Raw genomic sequence first — 22252 nt, forward strand, 5'->3', positions numbered from 1 at the left:
TTTACATGTGTGAGTAATTTGCCTCCATGCTGTCAGTTAGCAGAACAGGTAAAAATGTGGATTTTCAGTATTATTTATTCAAGTAAATTTTGTGAAGAATTTCTACTATGATCGTACCATTAGCATAATGATTTTGGAAGCCTTATTTTCCAAGCTTCGCAACGGTATGCAGCTTTAAGATGTCATTTGTCCTGGGAATTCACAGTGAGACTTTGAAAATTACTTTTTTAACATGTAAAGTAATGGAAACGTTAGAAGTGGTTAGTGAGACCATAAATTAAATTATGGCATATTTCAGAGAAATGCATAATTTGAGGAAAATTGCCTTTCCTGGTCATTATTTCCATTTTCCCATAAAATCAGTATAGTGATATTGGTAATCTGGCTATATTTTAAGAGGTGCATTGTGCAAGGTATTTTAAAAAACAACATAGCAACAAGATTTTTATCAGTAACAGTGACTCATAACTTGACGTCATCCATGAAATACACAACGTCACTGCTTGGGATATTCAAAGTACTCAAATAGTCACACAGCACAGACTAAGAATCACACAGTAATGAAATAGGTATGATATAAATTGTTGAAATCTGTTCTTTTTTCATAATGATAAATGATATTTACTATTACAACTTCTTGAATTATCATAGGTATCAATTTGGTGTGACAAGTTAGTTAAAATTGTAATTTTTTAGTAATTTAGGGAAAATATCACTGAGGGGCATGATATAAAAATGACCATTTCTTTGTAGTCCTATGTCTGATTTTGATAGTTTTGGTCTTATTAGACTCACAATACCACAAGCTTTCATAAAATGTAAAAAAAGAAAAACATAAAAACTCATAAAATGTTTTTAAGGTCTCACTAACCACTTCCGGGTCAAATGGCCACCCCCCTATGTAGTACCAAAAACACACTGAACCTAGACATATGCATTGTAAGTGCATTATTTGTGTGTATTATGATTAAAAGTAGTCAAAATAAAGCTGAGAATGTGTACTTTAAAATCATATATGTAATTAACTACAAAAGTGTATGAATATTGTTTACATGTGTGAGTAATTTGCCTCCATGCTGTCAGTTAGCAGAACAGGTAAAAATGTGGATTTTCAGTATTATTTATTCAAGTAAATTTTGTGAAGAATTTCTACTATGATCGTACCATTAGCATAATGATTTTGGAAGCCTTATTTTCCAAGCTTCGCAACGGTATGCAGCTTTAAGATGTCATTTGTCCTGGGAATTCACAGTGAGACTTTGAAAATTACTTTTTTAACATGTAAAGTAATGGAAACGTTAGAAGTGGTTAGTGAGACCATAAATTAAATTATGGCATATTTCAGAGAAATGCATAATTTGAGGAAAATTGCCTTTCCTGGTCATTATTTCCATTTTCCCATAAAATCAGTATAGTGATATTGGTAATCTGGCTATATTTTAAGAGGTGCATTGTGCAAGGTATTTTAAAAAACAACATAGCAACAAGATTTTTATCAGTAACAGTGACTCATAACTTGACGTCATCCATGAAATACACAACGTCACTGCTTGGGATATTCAAAGTACTCAAATAGTCACACAGCACAGACTAAGAATCACACAGTAATGAAATAGGTATGATATAAATTGTTGAAATCTGTTCTTTTTTCATAATGATAAATGATATTTACTATTACAACTTCTTGAATTATCATAGGTATCAATTTGGTGTGACAAGTTAGTTAAAATTGTAATTTTTTAGTAATTTAGGGAAAATATCACTGAGGGGCATGATATAAAAATGACCATTTCTTTGTAGTCCTATGTCTGATTTTGATAGTTTTGGTCTTATTAGACTCACAATACCACAAGCTTTCATAAAATGTAAAAAAAGAAAAACATAAAAACTCATAAAATGTTTTTAAGGTCTCACTAACCACTTCCGGGTCAAATGGCCACCCCCCTATGTAGTACCAAAAACACACTGAACCTAGACATATGCATTGTAAGTGCATTATTTGTGTGTATTATGATTAAAAGTAGTCAAAATAAAGCTGAGAATGTGTACTTTAAAATCATATATGTAATTAACTACAAAAGTGTATGAATATTGTTTACATGTGTGAGTAATTTGCCTCCATGCTGTCAGTTAGCAGAACAGGTAAAAATGTGGATTTTCAGTATTATTTATTCAAGTAAATTTTGTGAAGAATTTCTACTATGATCGTACCATTAGCATAATGATTTTGGAAGCCTTATTTTCCAAGCTTCGCAACGGTATGCAGCTTTAAGATGTCATTTGTCCTGGGAATTCACAGTGAGACTTTGAAAATTACTTTTTTAACATGTAAAGTAATGGAAACGTTAGAAGTGGTTAGTGAGACCATAAATTAAATTATGGCATATTTCAGAGAAATGCATAATTTGAGGAAAATTGCCTTTCCTGGTCATTATTTCCATTTTCCCATAAAATCAGTATAGTGATATTGGTAATCTGGCTATATTTTAAGAGGTGCATTGTGCAAGGTATTTTAAAAAACAACATAGCAACAAGATTTTTATCAGTAACAGTGACTCATAACTTGACGTCATCCATGAAATACACAACGTCACTGCTTGGGATATTCAAAGTACTCAAATAGTCACACAGCACAGACTAAGAATCACACAGTAATGAAATAGGTATGATATAAATTGTTGAAATCTGTTCTTTTTTCATAATGATAAATGATATTTACTATTACAACTTCTTGAATTATCATAGGTATCAATTTGGTGTGACAAGTTAGTTAAAATTGTAATTTTTTAGTAATTTAGGGAAAATATCACTGAGGGGCATGATATAAAAATGACCATTTCTTTGTAGTCCTATGTCTGATTTTGATAGTTTTGGTCTTATTAGACTCACAATACCACAAGCTTTCATAAAATGTAAAAAAAGAAAAACATAAAAACTCATAAAATGTTTTTAAGGTCTCACTAACCACTTCCGGGTCAAATGGCCACCCCCCTATGTAGTACCAAAAACACACTGAACCTAGACATATGCATTGTAAGTGCATTATTTGTGTGTATTATGATTAAAAGTAGTCAAAATAAAGCTGAGAATGTGTACTTTAAAATCATATATGTAATTAACTACAAAAGTGTATGAATATTGTTTACATGTGTGAGTAATTTGCCTCCATGCTGTCAGTTAGCAGAACAGGTAAAAATGTGGATTTTCAGTATTATTTATTCAAGTAAATTTTGTGAAGAATTTCTACTATGATCGTACCATTAGCATAATGATTTTGGAAGCCTTATTTTCCAAGCTTCGCAACGGTATGCAGCTTTAAGATGTCATTTGTCCTGGGAATTCACAGTGAGACTTTGAAAATTACTTTTTTAACATGTAAAGTAATGGAAACGTTAGAAGTGGTTAGTGAGACCATAAATTAAATTATGGCATATTTCAGAGAAATGCATAATTTGAGGAAAATTGCCTTTCCTGGTCATTATTTCCATTTTCCCATAAAATCAGTATAGTGATATTGGTAATCTGGCTATATTTTAAGAGGTGCATTGTGCAAGGTATTTTAAAAAACAACATAGCAACAAGATTTTTATCAGTAACAGTGACTCATAACTTGACGTCATCCATGAAATACACAACGTCACTGCTTGGGATATTCAAAGTACTCAAATAGTCACACAGCACAGACTAAGAATCACACAGTAATGAAATAGGTATGATATAAATTGTTGAAATCTGTTCTTTTTTCATAATGATAAATGATATTTACTATTACAACTTCTTGAATTATCATAGGTATCAATTTGGTGTGACAAGTTAGTTAAAATTGTAATTTTTTAGTAATTTAGGGAAAATATCACTGAGGGGCATGATATAAAAATGACCATTTCTTTGTAGTCCTATGTCTGATTTTGATAGTTTTGGTCTTATTAGACTCACAATACCACAAGCTTTCATAAAATGTAAAAAAAGAAAAACATAAAAACTCATAAAATGTTTTTAAGGTCTCACTAACCACTTCCGGGTCAAATGGCCACCCCCCTATGTAGTACCAAAAACACACTGAACCTAGACATATGCATTGTAAGTGCATTATTTGTGTGTATTATGATTAAAAGTAGTCAAAATAAAGCTGAGAATGTGTACTTTAAAATCATATATGTAATTAACTACAAAAGTGTATGAATATTGTTTACATGTGTGAGTAATTTGCCTCCATGCTGTCAGTTAGCAGAACAGGTAAAAATGTGGATTTTCAGTATTATTTATTCAAGTAAATTTTGTGAAGAATTTCTACTATGATCGTACCATTAGCATAATGATTTTGGAAGCCTTATTTTCCAAGCTTCGCAACGGTATGCAGCTTTAAGATGTCATTTGTCCTGGGAATTCACAGTGAGACTTTGAAAATTACTTTTTTAACATGTAAAGTAATGGAAACGTTAGAAGTGGTTAGTGAGACCATAAATTAAATTATGGCATATTTCAGAGAAATGCATAATTTGAGGAAAATTGCCTTTCCTGGTCATTATTTCCATTTTCCCATAAAATCAGTATAGTGATATTGGTAATCTGGCTATATTTTAAGAGGTGCATTGTGCAAGGTATTTTAAAAAACAACATAGCAACAAGATTTTTATCAGTAACAGTGACTCATAACTTGACGTCATCCATGAAATACACAACGTCACTGCTTGGGATATTCAAAGTACTCAAATAGTCACACAGCACAGACTAAGAATCACACAGTAATGAAATAGGTATGATATAAATTGTTGAAATCTGTTCTTTTTTCATAATGATAAATGATATTTACTATTACAACTTCTTGAATTATCATAGGTATCAATTTGGTGTGACAAGTTAGTTAAAATTGTAATTTTTTAGTAATTTAGGGAAAATATCACTGAGGGGCATGATATAAAAATGACCATTTCTTTGTAGTCCTATGTCTGATTTTGATAGTTTTGGTCTTATTAGACTCACAATACCACAAGCTTTCATAAAATGTAAAAAAAGAAAAACATAAAAACTCATAAAATGTTTTTAAGGTCTCACTAACCACTTCCGGGTCAAATGGCCACCCCCCTATGTAGTACCAAAAACACACTGAACCTAGACATATGCATTGTAAGTGCATTATTTGTGTGTATTATGATTAAAAGTAGTCAAAATAAAGCTGAGAATGTGTACTTTAAAATCATATATGTAATTAACTACAAAAGTGTATGAATATTGTTTACATGTGTGAGTAATTTGCCTCCATGCTGTCAGTTAGCAGAACAGGTAAAAATGTGGATTTTCAGTATTATTTATTCAAGTAAATTTTGTGAAGAATTTCTACTATGATCGTACCATTAGCATAATGATTTTGGAAGCCTTATTTTCCAAGCTTCGCAACGGTATGCAGCTTTAAGATGTCATTTGTCCTGGGAATTCACAGTGAGACTTTGAAAATTACTTTTTTAACATGTAAAGTAATGGAAACGTTAGAAGTGGTTAGTGAGACCATAAATTAAATTATGGCATATTTCAGAGAAATGCATAATTTGAGGAAAATTGCCTTTCCTGGTCATTATTTCCATTTTCCCATAAAATCAGTATAGTGATATTGGTAATCTGGCTATATTTTAAGAGGTGCATTGTGCAAGGTATTTTAAAAAACAACATAGCAACAAGATTTTTATCAGTAACAGTGACTCATAACTTGACGTCATCCATGAAATACACAACGTCACTGCTTGGGATATTCAAAGTACTCAAATAGTCACACAGCACAGACTAAGAATCACACAGTAATGAAATAGGTATGATATAAATTGTTGAAATCTGTTCTTTTTTCATAATGATAAATGATATTTACTATTACAACTTCTTGAATTATCATAGGTATCAATTTGGTGTGACAAGTTAGTTAAAATTGTAATTTTTTAGTAATTTAGGGAAAATATCACTGAGGGGCATGATATAAAAATGACCATTTCTTTGTAGTCCTATGTCTGATTTTGATAGTTTTGGTCTTATTAGACTCACAATACCACAAGCTTTCATAAAATGTAAAAAAAGAAAAACATAAAAACTCATAAAATGTTTTTAAGGTCTCACTAACCACTTCCGGGTCAAATGGCCACCCCCCTATGTAGTACCAAAAACACACTGAACCTAGACATATGCATTGTAAGTGCATTATTTGTGTGTATTATGATTAAAAGTAGTCAAAATAAAGCTGAGAATGTGTACTTTAAAATCATATATGTAATTAACTACAAAAGTGTATGAATATTGTTTACATGTGTGAGTAATTTGCCTCCATGCTGTCAGTTAGCAGAACAGGTAAAAATGTGGATTTTCAGTATTATTTATTCAAGTAAATTTTGTGAAGAATTTCTACTATGATCGTACCATTAGCATAATGATTTTGGAAGCCTTATTTTCCAAGCTTCGCAACGGTATGCAGCTTTAAGATGTCATTTGTCCTGGGAATTCACAGTGAGACTTTGAAAATTACTTTTTTAACATGTAAAGTAATGGAAACGTTAGAAGTGGTTAGTGAGACCATAAATTAAATTATGGCATATTTCAGAGAAATGCATAATTTGAGGAAAATTGCCTTTCCTGGTCATTATTTCCATTTTCCCATAAAATCAGTATAGTGATATTGGTAATCTGGCTATATTTTAAGAGGTGCATTGTGCAAGGTATTTTAAAAAACAACATAGCAACAAGATTTTTATCAGTAACAGTGACTCATAACTTGACGTCATCCATGAAATACACAACGTCACTGCTTGGGATATTCAAAGTACTCAAATAGTCACACAGCACAGACTAAGAATCACACAGTAATGAAATAGGTATGATATAAATTGTTGAAATCTGTTCTTTTTTCATAATGATAAATGATATTTACTATTACAACTTCTTGAATTATCATAGGTATCAATTTGGTGTGACAAGTTAGTTAAAATTGTAATTTTTTAGTAATTTAGGGAAAATATCACTGAGGGGCATGATATAAAAATGACCATTTCTTTGTAGTCCTATGTCTGATTTTGATAGTTTTGGTCTTATTAGACTCACAATACCACAAGCTTTCATAAAATGTAAAAAAAGAAAAACATAAAAACTCATAAAATGTTTTTAAGGTCTCACTAACCACTTCCGGGTCAAATGGCCACCCCCCTATGTAGTACCAAAAACACACTGAACCTAGACATATGCATTGTAAGTGCATTATTTGTGTGTATTATGATTAAAAGTAGTCAAAATAAAGCTGAGAATGTGTACTTTAAAATCATATATGTAATTAACTACAAAAGTGTATGAATATTGTTTACATGTGTGAGTAATTTGCCTCCATGCTGTCAGTTAGCAGAACAGGTAAAAATGTGGATTTTCAGTATTATTTATTCAAGTAAATTTTGTGAAGAATTTCTACTATGATCGTACCATTAGCATAATGATTTTGGAAGCCTTATTTTCCAAGCTTCGCAACGGTATGCAGCTTTAAGATGTCATTTGTCCTGGGAATTCACAGTGAGACTTTGAAAATTACTTTTTTAACATGTAAAGTAATGGAAACGTTAGAAGTGGTTAGTGAGACCTATGGGTATCATCATCATTAGGTTTCAGCCTTGTATTCTTTGCCGCATAGGCTTCTACAGTATACCTTAAATTTTCATGATTTTTTTTAAAAATTGACAAGGAGTTTCAATCTAACTTTTGACCATGTTTTTCAATTAAGGAAAACATCACCTTGTTGTTCCCATGATTTGATAAATATGATAAGAGTTCAGAGGACAAACTTTTAAATTAAAATTAATGGGTTACTATACACGTGTAAGATAATACGGACCGTCGTAACATCTTCATCCAGGTTTTAAAGTCGAAGTATGGACAGATTGGTGTTTTTTTTCGCTGCATCACTAATACTGAGGTAAGCTTAGAATTAATTTATTAAGTGTCAGTCTCTGTAAGAATCAGGCAGTGGGTGAAACATAGAAAAACCACAATTTTTAGTCAATGTTTCATTTTGAAAAATAAAGAAAAACAAACGAGATTTTCCATATCATTTTAGTAAATTGAGTTATAATTTCAATGAAATGCACTGAAAAAGAACATTTCAAGGGCAGATAACTATGTTGGAAACCTCATTTTTCTAGCATTCTATTGAACAAATTTCTGAGCAAATTCAGTGATACAGAGATCAAATAATAGTCTTTTTGAAAAGAAAAAAGTGGAGTTCTGACATGCTTGATTATGATTTATCCCATTTTTGCCTGATTCTTACAAAACTTGCACTGAGCAGACAAAACGTCTTTGCAGTAAATACAAAAAGACAAGATTAGGACAGGGAACATAATCTTGCATATTTCCGAAATAACGAACAAATGCCAAGTCAGGAAACAGGCAAAACACTGCAAATAACACAAATTAACTAAAAAATACAACAGGAACAGAATGTTAAAACAACAACTACTAACAAAATGGATTTTTGATCAGTTGCACCGGTATGGTACTAGTCTTCTTGATTTGAAAAACAGGAAAGTAGGACAATGTGATCAAAAAAGTAATTAATAAGTTCATGATGACGACCGGAAAACTTCAGATTAAAAAAAAATACTTTAGTCCTGTATGGCAACATGTTCCAATATACATTTTGTATCTTACGTTAAGGAAAGTTTCGCAAGGTACATAACTCTATGTACTTTCGGCATGATAAGCTGACGACCATTTGCATTTAAGTTATTGTTCTTTGTATTCCCTTCTAGATTTAATAATAGTTGGAATATCGACAATAAAAAGCATATTCACAAAAGCTGATAGTTAAATTAGATACCGAGGAGGGGGGGGGCAGTTCTTGTCGGGAAAGAATATTAATCTACAAAAATTTGCGAAAAAAATATTTTTAAATGCTATATAGCTAAACTACATGCAATTATTTTCATTATACTGCACAGGAGAATCTGGAGACTGGATTATATATTTTTTTTCATTTTCTAGGTAGAGGAGGCGATAATATGTTTTTTTTTTCCAAATTTTGCCAGGTCAAGATATTTACTTATAAAAACTGTAAACCCCATCCCTCCCTTCAGAATCAAATGGTCGTCCCCTTATTGGGATTAAAGTTTCCATAGTGAAATTTCTGGTATATTTTTGCGAGATGAACCAGAAAGCGATTTAGCACATGCGTTAAAAGGTTTTTTTCATGTATTTTGCTTTTCCCTTAAGAACTCGACGAAGCAATGCAGGAATGTTGGATGTCAATCCGCCACACCTTTTCATCGCTCTCCAGACAAAATTTCTCAACGGATTTGCATAAAATTTGTACTCATGTGTACTGTCATGAAACTTCCACAGAAGTTATTCTACGACATTTGGCTTATGTGAAAGTTATCTCTATTGAATAATTAAATTTCTTCTACCTTTGTTTTATCAGCGTCCTCAAGCCTTAATTTGTTATCATATTTTAAGTAGCACTCCAGCTAAGGATCATGCAAAATTTGATTCATGGGTAAAAAGCCTACATATTTTTATTTTTTATATTTTGTTTGAAATGTCATAGTAAACAGAAATTAACTTGTGGTTTTTCATATAACCCGTGCTCTTAGGAGATAAAAATTATTTAGAATGCACTGTAGATTTCAAAATTAAGGGAGATAACTCTATAAATGGCGCTCAAATACAATAGAATCTACTGAATTTTCAATATGGATTATCCCCTAAGAGCAGGCAGATTTGAATGAATAATTACACATTTCATAGAAAAGATTCATAAAACAACTTAATTACAAAAATAAAAATGTAGCCTTTTATTGGGTGTATCACATTTTTCAGATTTTGCATGATTCTTACAGAGACAGCTACTTAATCTTTCCACAAATTTATTCCTAAATTTACCCTCCAGAGGCGGGTCCAGAGATTCTCAAAAGAGGAGTTTCTGATTAGGCTAAAGAGCTCTAAGTTTGAAATTAGTGATACTATGCAAAAACATACTACAAGTATCAAGATGTTGTATTTCATGTCTTGAAAAATTGAAAAACACCATTCAGGTATAGGGAAAATGGTAGTATTTATTTTCCCATAGCCGACAGTACTAACCTTTTCAAGTTTTTCAGTAATTTCTAACTAAAACTAGTACTCAAAAACCATTTTTTGTTGTAGTACTATCATTCAGAGATCGCAAAATCACCATGGGAATAGAGGTTGACCATATTTTTTTTTCAACCACCATCAAAAGTTTTAAGGTACCGGAAGTTTTGCATTTCTTTGGTTCCGCATTCATTTGTAATATGCAGTCTTTTTTAAAATTTCATAAACTATGCACTTTGAAGGATAAAAAAATAAACAATTTTTTTTAAACTTTAATCCTTTAAGAATCTGACAGAGAAAAATTATCATTACAAACTTTGTCAGTACACCAATCTGTCCTTTCAAAGTTCTACTTGCTTTTATCTGAATAGGGTACACGATTGGTCAATCTAATGCAGTGAAATAAATAGTACTATTTTCCCTATACTCAATGCTGCCAAACTAATCTTTTTAACAAGTTCGGTGAGGAAAGGAGTGATGGACAGTTAATTAATTTTTGTTTATGAATTTTTGGCGAGAAATACCGGGGGAAATCATGTAACATTTGGCTTAGACATCGATCACTTTCAGTCCACTGTGTCGTTCTTAAGATGGAGGGCTATGAAAAGAATATTACTAATCTCAGTTATTATCGTTATTTAAAGATTACAATTCTGGCATGCGCAGAAGTGGTATAAAATGTACACCACTCAAGATAGTAAAATGTTTGTTAAAGGTCGAGGATGGAAAGTGCATAGTGGACATTTTAAAGCATACTCGACTGAAGGAATTATAGGTTTCTCTAATGACATTTTTTTACAATCTTAGGCACCGACCATTTTAATCCTGAAAAGGGGGCTTGGATTAAATGTCGGGTAATAATTTTGAGCGCAAAATTTGTGATTTATTTTTAGCAGCAACCACAATCGATATTTTTATTTGAAAAAAAATCTGCCTTGTGAAGTAATTGGGAAAATATAGTCACAATTTTTATTTGTTTTCAATGTATGGGTAAAAGTAATTTTCCTAGAATTGGAACATTTATGTTTTTCAAACCCTTCCGCTTTCGCTAATGAAATTGTCGGTGCCCAAGAAAATTTGAAACGGAAGGAAATGTAATCAGCTCCGGGATGGCTGATTCTTGATTTTCTTATGTTTTCTCTTCAGTGTTGATAGTTTGTCATGTGACTGTGATTACCAAAACAGAGATGTATACTGTGGCCCAGTCCCAACATGCGCTAGCCCTCTGGTGTATGATGCCTGTGGCTGTTGTCAAGTTTGCTCAAAGGTAATGCTACTTTATATCGCATTTTCCAGAGAGCAAACATTTTGTAAGTCGAGACGGAAATAAATAAAATAAAAATAAAAGTTATTAAAATAATAAAAGGGACATCCTGGATTAAAACTCAGAATTGTTTTCATATAAAAATGAAGCTGCACACTTGCAGAATAATGGTAGACATGGTACTGGATTAAAAAATCTCGACAACTAGGATTCCCCCATTCCTTTCTCAACTCAGATCATTTCAAATCGAGGACAAACTCGACAGTTTGATGTAAATTCGAGATTATCCCAGAAAGCCATACATGTACCTAATGGTGGAATTTTCTATTAACCCTGGAGTTTAAGGGTTCTTTTGTAGAAGTGGCAATCATGGTTTCATAATAAAATTCGCGGTTAAATATGTAATATATGTACAAATAGGATATACGGTGACAACTGGAATTCGATAAAATAGACGAAAAGAACTGAAATCAGATAAAACAAACAAGCAATCAGGTTTTAAAAATAAAACAAATCAAATCAAACTCAGAAAACAAAAATCGAAGAAAACAAAAACGTGTTTATTTATCCTATTCCCCAGAGAGCACGCCTCCGTTGGACCAACGTTGGCTGATTGGTTAGTATGGATTTAGTTCGCGCTGGCAAGTCAACCGTGGCCCAATGTGGCAGTGCGTTGATATGGAAAATGTTTTTTTTTCTGATATATTGATACAGTACTAGTCTGTATATTTTCTATAAATTTGACAAGTAAATAATTAAACATGGCGTTTTGTTTACCTCTGTTAGGCCAAAATTCTCTTTGCACTTACAATGTTAGCCCGACCAAAATGACTCTGTTGGTCCAAGTTGGCCCAATTTAGGAATGCTGTTTTGGATCAGACTTGTTTTGCAAAAAAATATATACTAATATTTTCCACGATTATTTGCATTTGACCATCATAGCTAGAGAGTGGCTTATTATTTATAGAATCGTACTTACTAAGGCAACGAATGTATTTATTTCTTAGTTGTTATTGTGAGTGAACATCGTGATGATTTGCGCATGTGTAAAACACTATATGTTTTTGAGTTATCTGTATTTAGAACCATGGGGAGGAGTGTGGAGGCCCATGGGGTATTTACGGCAAATGTTCTCCCGGCTTAGAATGCAAAACTAAAACTGGAGCTGACCAACTCGGTGCTGGTGGAATTTTCGATCACATCCGTGTTCCAAAGGGCACCTGCCTCCAACCAGGCGGTATGTAATGGTAATCACTAATGTCATGTGCAGTGGGTATATTGGCTATTTCAAAGCTTTCACACATCTGACTAACACAGTTCTACACCCTGCCCCATTATACAAAAAATAGAAGATTCCCAGTTGTCAAAAAATAGGAACAAAGTTTACTTACAGATCAATAAAAATGTGAAATTCACAAGAGCAATTAACTATCCCATATTTTTGAGGGTCTGACTAAGACAGTATTTCATTTTGTTTTTTGCACAGAGGTAATGCAGACAACACAGCCTTGTTTTATTGCCATGAAAACTTACCAAAACAAGTACGAATCTGGTCATAATCGGGCAAAGCGACAGGCTACAGCTCAAGGGACAACCATGTTTACAGCGACGACACCAGCGCCATATATGTCTACCACCGTTATTTCAACAGGTCATATAACATCAGACAGATCAACGAAGACAACTGACAACAAACAGACAACAACGATTCGGGCAATAACTGGCGCCATTTCATTGACTGCTAGTGTAAAAATGACAACGTATAACATGACAACAACACCATGTCCGATTAAACCAAAATGTACCCCAGAAGGTACCTAATAAAATAAGCTGACTGTATTGTGATGATTTTGTACCTTTCTCCTCCTTTAGACTTTATGTTTTGTGATGTGTACCCTTTCCTCTCCTTTACATTTATGTGATGATGCCTGCCACTTCCTCTCTTTTCGATTTTGTGTTCTATGATGCGTACCACTTTCTTTCCGTTCGATTTTGTGTATAATGATGCGGACAACTTTCTCTCCGTTCGACTTTGTATTCTTTGGTGCGTGCCGCTTCCTCTCCTTTAGACTTTGTGTTCTTTGATGCATGCCGCTTCCTCTCCTTTAGACTTTGTGCTCTTTGGTGCGTGCCACTTCCTCTTCTTTCGACTCTGTATTCTATGATGCTTACCACTTTCTCTCCGTTCGACTTTGTGCTATTTGATGCGTGCCGCTTCCTCTCCATTCGACTTTGTTTTCTTTGATACGTACCACTTTCTCTCCGTTCCACATTGTGTTCTTTGATGCATACCTTCTAGATTGTGTGGATTTTGCGAACACCAGGCAAAATTATTTTGACTGCGACAATATGTTTGATTTGTTCAAGACCGTTTCATCTAAAAACATAATCGATTTCTTACGGGACATTGGTTTATTTAATAAAATCTAAATTTTGATACCTTCGTTGATTTTTCAATTTTTTAATGTTTTATCGAGGTAATGTTTGTATGTGTATTTTATGTCGTAGATTTGCCTTTTACATGCACGTACCTTTTTATATGTAAATAGCTCTTTGTTTTAATTTCATTATTTTATGAAGAGGCTTTGACCTTGCTTTTAATATTTTCATTTCATTAAATGTTTTTGCCGTGATATGGCCCTGGTCGCCGAAACGGCAATAAAAAAAAAAAACAACAATCAATCAATCATTGATGCATACCCCTCCTCTCCTTTTGACTTTGGTAATATCATGATACTCCCTGTTTTTTTTTCTGTCCCTCTGTATATCATCAGGTCATATTGTTGCATTAAAAAATAATCAATCGGAACTACTCGGCCATTTCCGTTACACTATGTAACGAGAAAGAGCTGAGGAGTTCCGATTGAAAAAATAATAACAAAATAAAATGATAATAAGAATTTAATATTTACCAATTATGATCAGTACCAGTGCAAGATGTTCTTGGCCTGCGCCTATAAATGATAAGTTTTTGAAAATGATTTAATTACAACTTAATGTTATATTTCTTTATAGGATGGTTTGCTCCCACACAGTGTGATCCGTGTACTGGTGAATGTTGGTGTGTGCCATACAATACAGGTGTGGAAATACCTAATACCCGAACTCAAGGTCGAGTTCAATGTAAATGATCAAGATCAAATTTTGATGTTGACTACTTTTGAAAACAGTTATTTTCAATGAAATATTTACTGGTATTGAATTTGATATTATATCTGAAAAACACAGATTGTGGTTTAGATAGTTTACCATTTTTGGTGTAATATGCAGCAGCGTCATGTTTCCTGAAACATTCCGGTATATAAGTACCAGTCCATATTAAATTCAAACACTATCTATGGTATAGGTGATTCATGGCGTAGAAACCCCCCCCCCCGAACAACGATTACTATTAGGTCTACAAAAAGCATATTTTTACGTACCGATAGTCGTTTCTGCGTTAAGATCTGTTTCTGAACAAAAATGATTAGTAAATTTGTTTTTGATATGCATGAATCGCCGCCTGTCTGATTTATTTGTAAAGAAAAACATAAAACCTTGTGTGCAGATGCTGCATTTGCGAAAAGCTTCGAACTCATTTTTCAAACCTCTCATGTATCGATCCCAAACATTGTCTAAACCTTTCAAACTGCAGCTTTCTTTTAATGCGATTTAGAAAATGCATTACTTATGAAAACTGCATTAAACCAAAAAAAAAACAAAAAAAAACAAAAAACAAAAAAAACAAAAAACAAGAACAAAAACAAAACAAAAATAAAACAAAAACAAAAACAAAAATAACAAAAAAAAAACACACAAAAACAAAAACAAAACAAAAAAAAACAAAAACGAAAAAAAAAACAAAAACAAAAAAAAAAACAAAAACAAAACAAAAAACAAAACAAAAAAATACAAAAACAAAATACAAAACAGAAAGAACAAAAACAAAAAAAACAAAAAAACAAAAAACAAAAAACAAAACAAAAAAAGTATACAAACCATTGTTACACACAACATATATGTAAGTATATTGCAATAGCTATTCATTCAGTGAAATAACACCCACAACAGAAAATACCGACAGAAACAGTCTACAAGTGAAGGTACACTTACTTGTACAATCAAAGTATATAACAACAACCAAAGTACTCATGTACTGAATCAATTTGTATCAATCATCTGAATTTTTACGTCTCAAACAATCATCAAATTGCAAAATAGTGATAAGAGAACGGAAAAACGAGGATCGACTTCAAACATGTCTAAACACGTCAAGCTTTTCTTGATTGTGAATGATTATATTGAACTGTAATTTAAATACACCACGATTACAAAGGACATTCAATTTACCGAAATTAACGTGGCAGCGTAGAAGTGCTCCAGTTTGCGTAATATTCACGTTCAATGTCGATTAACTAGTACATGGAACACTTACGAAGGACATCCGCAATGCACGTGGCATTGGAAAAGTCCGTTTTTGCCTTATAGTATTAAAATTATCAATTTGGTAGTTTTACCAATATTTGGTCAAATATATTTTTGTCAATTAATAATATGCTATAAAATTATATGCGCCTGTCCACAGTCAGAAAATTAATGCGTCAAAATGACTGTGTTAATTTGTGTCATTACTTTTTAGTGTGATTTCGAAGAATTGTCATCGTTCTGTTACAAAGGATTTTATTATTAGTAAAGCCTGTTTTCACATGAAACAACTTCGCGTATTTGTAATGAGAAGTGTTCATGCTATTGAAAATTTTACATACCATAAAGGATAGGCTATTACAAAACTGACACGTTGTGCACGTTACTGCTACAAAATCTACAAATTGTCTTTAATGGCGACTAACAGGAAGTAAGCCTCACAAACAGATGTTGTTTATGTTGTTTATTAAAGGTGACAAAACAAAAGTCCAGCCATTTTGTCCCAAACCGAAAAAACGACGTTTTGTACGTTTATGCCGCAATGGACAGAAATGATTTTTTTTGTTGGGGGATAAAAAGTATAATGGGTAACGACTATTCATTGTGTACCTATCCATAATATTGTGTTCTAAACCTTACATTATCTAAATGTGAATCATCATGTGAAAACTGTTATTTGGGGTATGTTGGATGTCAAAGGTGGAACTGGTAAATGGAAGAGGGGCTTATGCTTAAATAGTAATTGGTTGATAATATCAACGGAAGGGAAATTAAGGAACTAGGATTTGAATGGCAATAAAACACACGAGCGGACCACACTTAGGTTTGTCAGGCCCCTGCAATTATTCGGGATTTCTAGTTCTGCATTAGATTTGTTATCATTATTTCACATTTGAAGTTGAAAAAATATACAGAAAAAAGATAGATCAAAACGTAACAAGCCGGGTGACATGTTCAAATAATATATTACACCTACCTCCTCTCAAATCCTTTTCTTTAATCAATTAATCAGTCTTACTACAATATTCGAAGAAAAATGTACCACAAATCATTTGTACCCAGCTATCCAGGACCCCTGCGAATTCCGTTTGTTTGTTTGTGTGTTGGGGTTTAACGCTCGGGCAGCAATATTTCAGCTATATTCAGGCAATGAACATGGAGTGGATGATAAAATATACATGAAATGATGATAAAATGAAAAATGGGATGGGACACAAGGATAATGGGGTCGACAAGTTTTGATTGCCACTGGAAATAGAGAGAGATGGGTAGGGTCGGGCAATTTAGCCTCCTGTGGCAAAGCCCTATGGTTCCTACTCCGGGAGAATACCACAGTAAGGTTCTTTAACGTGCGAGGAACGTGGCATCTTTCCACTACACGGTGCACCACTATGGTTTGCGGTCAGGTTTTCCGTATTATAGACTGACAACCCCAGGATATAACAAGCCAGGGGTACACCATTCGACTACCTGGGGCACACAACCCAGTTGCTCTGTGGGCAGAGCGTCATAGCCCCCGGCTAGGGTTCTGAGCACTATTTAGTCACCTTTTACGACAGGTGTAGCGCTGCTGCAGGCCTATTCTTTTGACACCCGGACCTGCACGGGGCTTCCGAAAATTATATATGTAAGGGACGAGTTGATTTGTTTTGAGTCCGATTACTCTTTACATGTGTCTATTTATCATTTATAGACATACATGTACTATTCCAAACATCTTAACAAATTCTTTAAGTTTTAGTCTGGACACACAACATAACCATTATTTCACGAATTAAGTGCAAATGCAAGACAAATTTCCAAAATACTTGCACAGTTAACGTACTGATACATGGATTCACGGATGGCCTTGTTTCAAGGCGACTTTCTCATGACAAGGGTGTGTAAAGATGTCAAGGAGTAATCAAGGGAACCAAGGTTATAGCGGTAATCGAAAGAATGTAATCCAGGGACAAAGACTAGGCATGGAAAACAGACATATACAAGAAAGAACATAAAGTAACTAAAATCATACATACAAAGTACCAAAGTTACATATACATATACATGGATTCACGTGTTTGAAGGCAACTTTCTCATGACAAGAGTGTGCTAAAATGGGTGGGTCAATTAAAAGCACGACGAATAAATATAATACTTGCTGCATATACTCGACTTTCATTTGGTGTTGTCAGCCATGGAGAACGAATATTTAAATCTACGTAGACTCATGAATTATGAGAATTTGGGGGGGGTTATATATTGTTTATACTCTGGTAAAATGTGAAGAAATCCTGTTCAACATAAATTACTATAATTTTATCAACAAGGAAAAAAGTTATTATTTCTTCGCTATTATGCATAGAAGTACAACATAAAATTGACCATTAATTAAATGAAGACATCCACCTTGACATTGTTAAGTCCCCATGATTCACATGCAGATGAAAATTTGAATAGTCTGTTAATGTGGTTTAGTGTAATAAGATAATGAAACACTATAATCCCTGTTTTATTTCTGTAAAAAATATGTAATAGGCTGTGTTGCTGTAAACTGACGTTTTCCTTTTTGTTGTGCGTAACGTTCTATAGTATCAATATTGTACGTAACCTCTGAGGGAGCGTCACTTAGTTAATCCAAAGCGGTTATAGAAGTAGATATTCCAACAGAAAAAAAATTCTTGCAAAGTCAATGACCTTTCCCTTTGCAAAACGAGAGCAGTCAGTATAAAAAGTATTAAAATGTATTTTTTGTTTCGTCTATTCACCATTTTTCAATTTTTGAAAATTTTAATTTCCTGTCATTCTAGCCCAAAATGTCCACTGAGAGTAAAAACAAAACAAAATGGATCAAAACAAATTAGCATTTGGATTTACGGAGCTTTGAGTGTTAATTCATAATTAAATACAAAAACAAAGAATCTGCTCTTTCACACAAAATGTAAAATAATCGGGCATTTACGTGAATTCACTAAAGGTTATTAGATTAAAAATGGCGCATTGCGAGCATAACGTATGATGCATCAGACAATCATTTAAGTTATCACATTATGAAATTTTATCTACGTAATTTTTTGTTTGAGTAGCTAATACAAGGTAATCGGAGGTAATTTCCACTTTGGACAAACTTCCAGATTGTTTCAACAATAGGCTTACTTTAATGGTATATAAAGCATGCGCTCGCTGATGTTTTTTAAACTTGTATCATTCAACATTCAAGGGATAACACTGAGTCTCTTTAACTCACGGGATATGAAGATCTTTGCGATTTGTGTCATCGTCTCTCTTTTGGTCAGGTATGTAAATACTTTAAATATTATGTCATAAATATATATTACAGCCAAGTCTAATATGACGTGCTTCAAAACTCTTTAGACCACGGTCATGGTAAAACAAAGTGATAAAAACATGACCAACATTTCGTGCAACACAAAGGCTGCTTCTATTCAAAAATATATAAAAAAAACTCCAGGCATATTAGAAACGAAATAAATTACGGAAGCTCCATTTTATCATTGTTTTACCACGGGCTGCCCATTTATTTCCTTATAAAAGAATGCCACATAAATGACCAGCCCGTAATAAAACAATTATAGACTGTGTTTTTTTTCAAACATCAAAAATAAATAAATAATTAAATAACACCCGTTGCTGTTGTAAAAATATTATATTTAATCAGCCTACCCCCCCCCCCCCCACACACACACACTCCAGAAGAAGGCAATGGTATCAGCTTTATAGCTGTACATTATATTTATGCTGTAGAAAAAAAAATTGACAATGAAATAAAAGAACGAATATCGTTTAACACAAACGTTTAACCGAAATACTGACAAATATATTTTCAAAGATCACCCAGATGTCTTCATAAAGTGTAATTACACCCTTAGTCAAACACCGAATGGTCCAACAGAACGATGAAAACTCTTTAATACCAAACTGAAAAGTTAACGACACACACACACACAAAGGAAAAGCATTTATCATTACAGCTATATTAGCAAATAATCGGTCGCTGTTGTTCCAGTGGACAGAATTTGGCGTAGGTACGTCAAGTTTAGGATTTGGTTAATGCATGTATCAGATATTGTTGAGGATGGTTAATACAAATTTCGGGTATTTTCATGTTTGTGTTAAGACATATATTTCGGATGTATTCAGGAGTGTCGAGTATATTAAAGATCTGGTGAAAAATGTTTTGGATATCTTCAAGATTTGGCTCAGACATGTGTTTGGATATCTTAAGATTTAGTTTAGACATGTTTTGGATGTCTTTAAGATTTGGTTTTGACACCAGTTAGGTATCTTCATGGTTTGGTTAACTTAAGTTTTGGGTACATTATATAAATATGTTACAGATTTGATTTGGACAAGTTATCTTCTGGATTTGTCAAGACAGTTACTTGGTTTATTCAGGATTCGATGTTGCCAATCTTCGTTTCAACATTTTTCTGTAGTGACATTCATTTCAGGTTCTAATGTCCCTCTTAGTTTTGTAATATTTTTATATACAAAAGCGACTTTTGAAATCTATCGAGCATGTGTCAACCATACATTATAGACATATGTAGGCAGCAATCAGTATGTGCAAACTGTCAATGACAGGCAAAATTTCAATTGGTTAGGCTGAAATGTTCTCATATTACGTAGAAAATATATCGAAAAAGGTAAAAATATGTCATTCGGTCAGACAGATCAAAAATCAATTTATCCAAGTGTGAGCCATGTGTCTGAGTTAATTTTCACACCGCGTACGGTAAACGTGCATCATGCATTCTTAATTTTCGACGTACGCTGGACGTGCATCTTAATGTAGCATGTGTATACACATTGAGTAGATGTGTACAGCGTTTAATTGAATACATTTTTCATTTTTTCTGACAGTGTTGACAGTTTGTCGTGCCCTTATGGGTGCTATGCAAATAGAGACGAATATTGTGGCCCACCACCGACATGTTCCAGTCCGCTGGTCTATGACGTCTGTGGCTGTTGTCAAGTTTGTTCAAAAGTAATTTAAAGTTGGGGTTTCGTTGACGATGTGTATCACGTCTATAGTAATTAATATCTTTCATGCATGTCGGAATACATTTAATACGTTATGTTGAGCTTGTCAAAACTACGCCGATTTTTTTTTTACTCGGCTAGAATTTATACAATTAGGCTTCTGGAACAAGCTATGGTGCTACTAGACAATTAGGTGGATGTTTCTAGAATTTTAAAGCAGAGGATTCTTACCTTACCGGTGTACCTGGTTAATGCTACCAGTTTCTAGTGGAGTCCGAGTTGCTCATTTACTTTTGTTACTTTTTATATATAATTTTAGTTACTGTATGTCCTTAGTTGTGACTGTCTGTTTTCAATGTCTGGTCTTTGTCCCTGGATTACATTCTTTTGATTCCGCTAGAATCTTGGTTCCAAAAAATATTAAAAAATGCATAATAGTTTGTTTGCTAGATTGCTGGTGAAGAATGTGGAGGTCCTTGGGGCATTGCTGGTGAATGCGCTCCGGGGCTAGAATGCAATGTCAGTGGAGGTACCGGATTAATCTTTAACCGAAAAGGGGTTTGTACCTAGAGGTTTGTATATACAAATATAGTTTATACTACTAGCATTACGAATTATAATAGTGACACAAAGTATTTGATGAGACAAGTTACTAGTTAAATGCTTATATGTACGCCAAAGCTGAGTGTTGTCATGACTGCCTGGCCATGGATAAATCTCAAATTGTAATTTTCCTCAAATGCAATCCGATTGGTAAAAGTTTGAAAAGGAAAATATTTGAGGATAACGACAATTTGAGATTTTTCGATTAAGCCGTGCCCATACTTTGCTTACATGGAATAAAAGCACAGCGAAAATACGTTTCTGCCAAGCTGGGCATTTTTCTTATTTTTTGTTTATTTTACACCAACAGCGAACACAAGATGACGAGGTATGAAGATGGCGGAGTAAAGACCTTGTGAAATCATGATTGATCTAAATTATTATTCTTACAAATAAACTAGCAGAAACTCGCATGATTTTATCTAATGCTTTAAATTCTGTTATAATATTCTTTGAACTCAATTGAATGTACGTGTGAACTTGTTTATTAAACATTACTGTTTTCTGTGTATACTGCAATCGTTCTATGTGAGCAACCAAAATGTGTTGACTGTATGTAAGGTCACTGACAATATAATAGCAATTATAGGCCCCGCCCACTATCATTGTATGAACAACCTGTTTATTGTAGCGTCGCTATCGGGGCCACTATCGCACACTTTATATCACATCCCTTCACATACCATACATGAAGTATACGTATTTATCGCGTTTTACACCGATTCTAAGCCCCATCCGACTCTTGTTTTTATTCTAAGTCAATAAACAGTTGTTTTCTTTATATCTGTAGCCATGCATGTCACAATTTAACTACAATGAAACAGTCCAAATGTCTACTAGAATAAAGTATATGTAGGCTCATGAATGTTAAAAACTGTACTTTGTCTTTTTCATTTCGAGTGTTTTAAT

General features: G+C 33.3%; 2 protein-coding genes across 2 annotated transcripts; both read left to right on the plus strand.

Annotated features, from left to right (window-relative positions):
• Positions 1–7828: 7828 nt before the first annotated feature.
• LOC148610758 (uncharacterized) lies at positions 7829–14527 on the plus strand. The gene is made up of 5 exons (XM_088541794.1): positions 7829–7933; positions 11236–11356; positions 12437–12590; positions 12840–13166; positions 14369–14527. The coding sequence occupies exons 1-5, from the start codon at positions 7890–7892 to the stop codon at positions 14482–14484; spliced, it is 762 nt and encodes a 253-aa protein (XP_088397920.1). The 5' UTR covers positions 7829–7889; the 3' UTR covers positions 14485–14527.
• Positions 14528–18834: 4307 nt separating this feature from the next.
• LOC148610759 (venom protein 302-like) lies at positions 18835–21854 on the plus strand. The gene is made up of 4 exons (XM_088596110.1): positions 18835–19032; positions 20621–20744; positions 21191–21312; positions 21654–21854. Exons 1-3 carry the CDS (start codon positions 18911–18913, stop codon positions 21308–21310), a joined length of 366 nt encoding a protein of 121 aa, XP_088452236.1. The 5' UTR covers positions 18835–18910; the 3' UTR covers positions 21311–21312; positions 21654–21854.
• The last annotated feature ends 398 nt before the right edge of the window (positions 21855–22252 follow it).

The sequence above is a fragment of the Perna viridis genome, chromosome 8, assembly GCF_037379345.1.
Source record: "Perna viridis isolate PV_CMFRI_1.1 ecotype Kerala chromosome 8, ASM3737934v1, whole genome shotgun sequence".
Classification (NCBI taxonomy): Eukaryota; Metazoa; Mollusca; class Bivalvia; order Mytilida; family Mytilidae; genus Perna; species Perna viridis.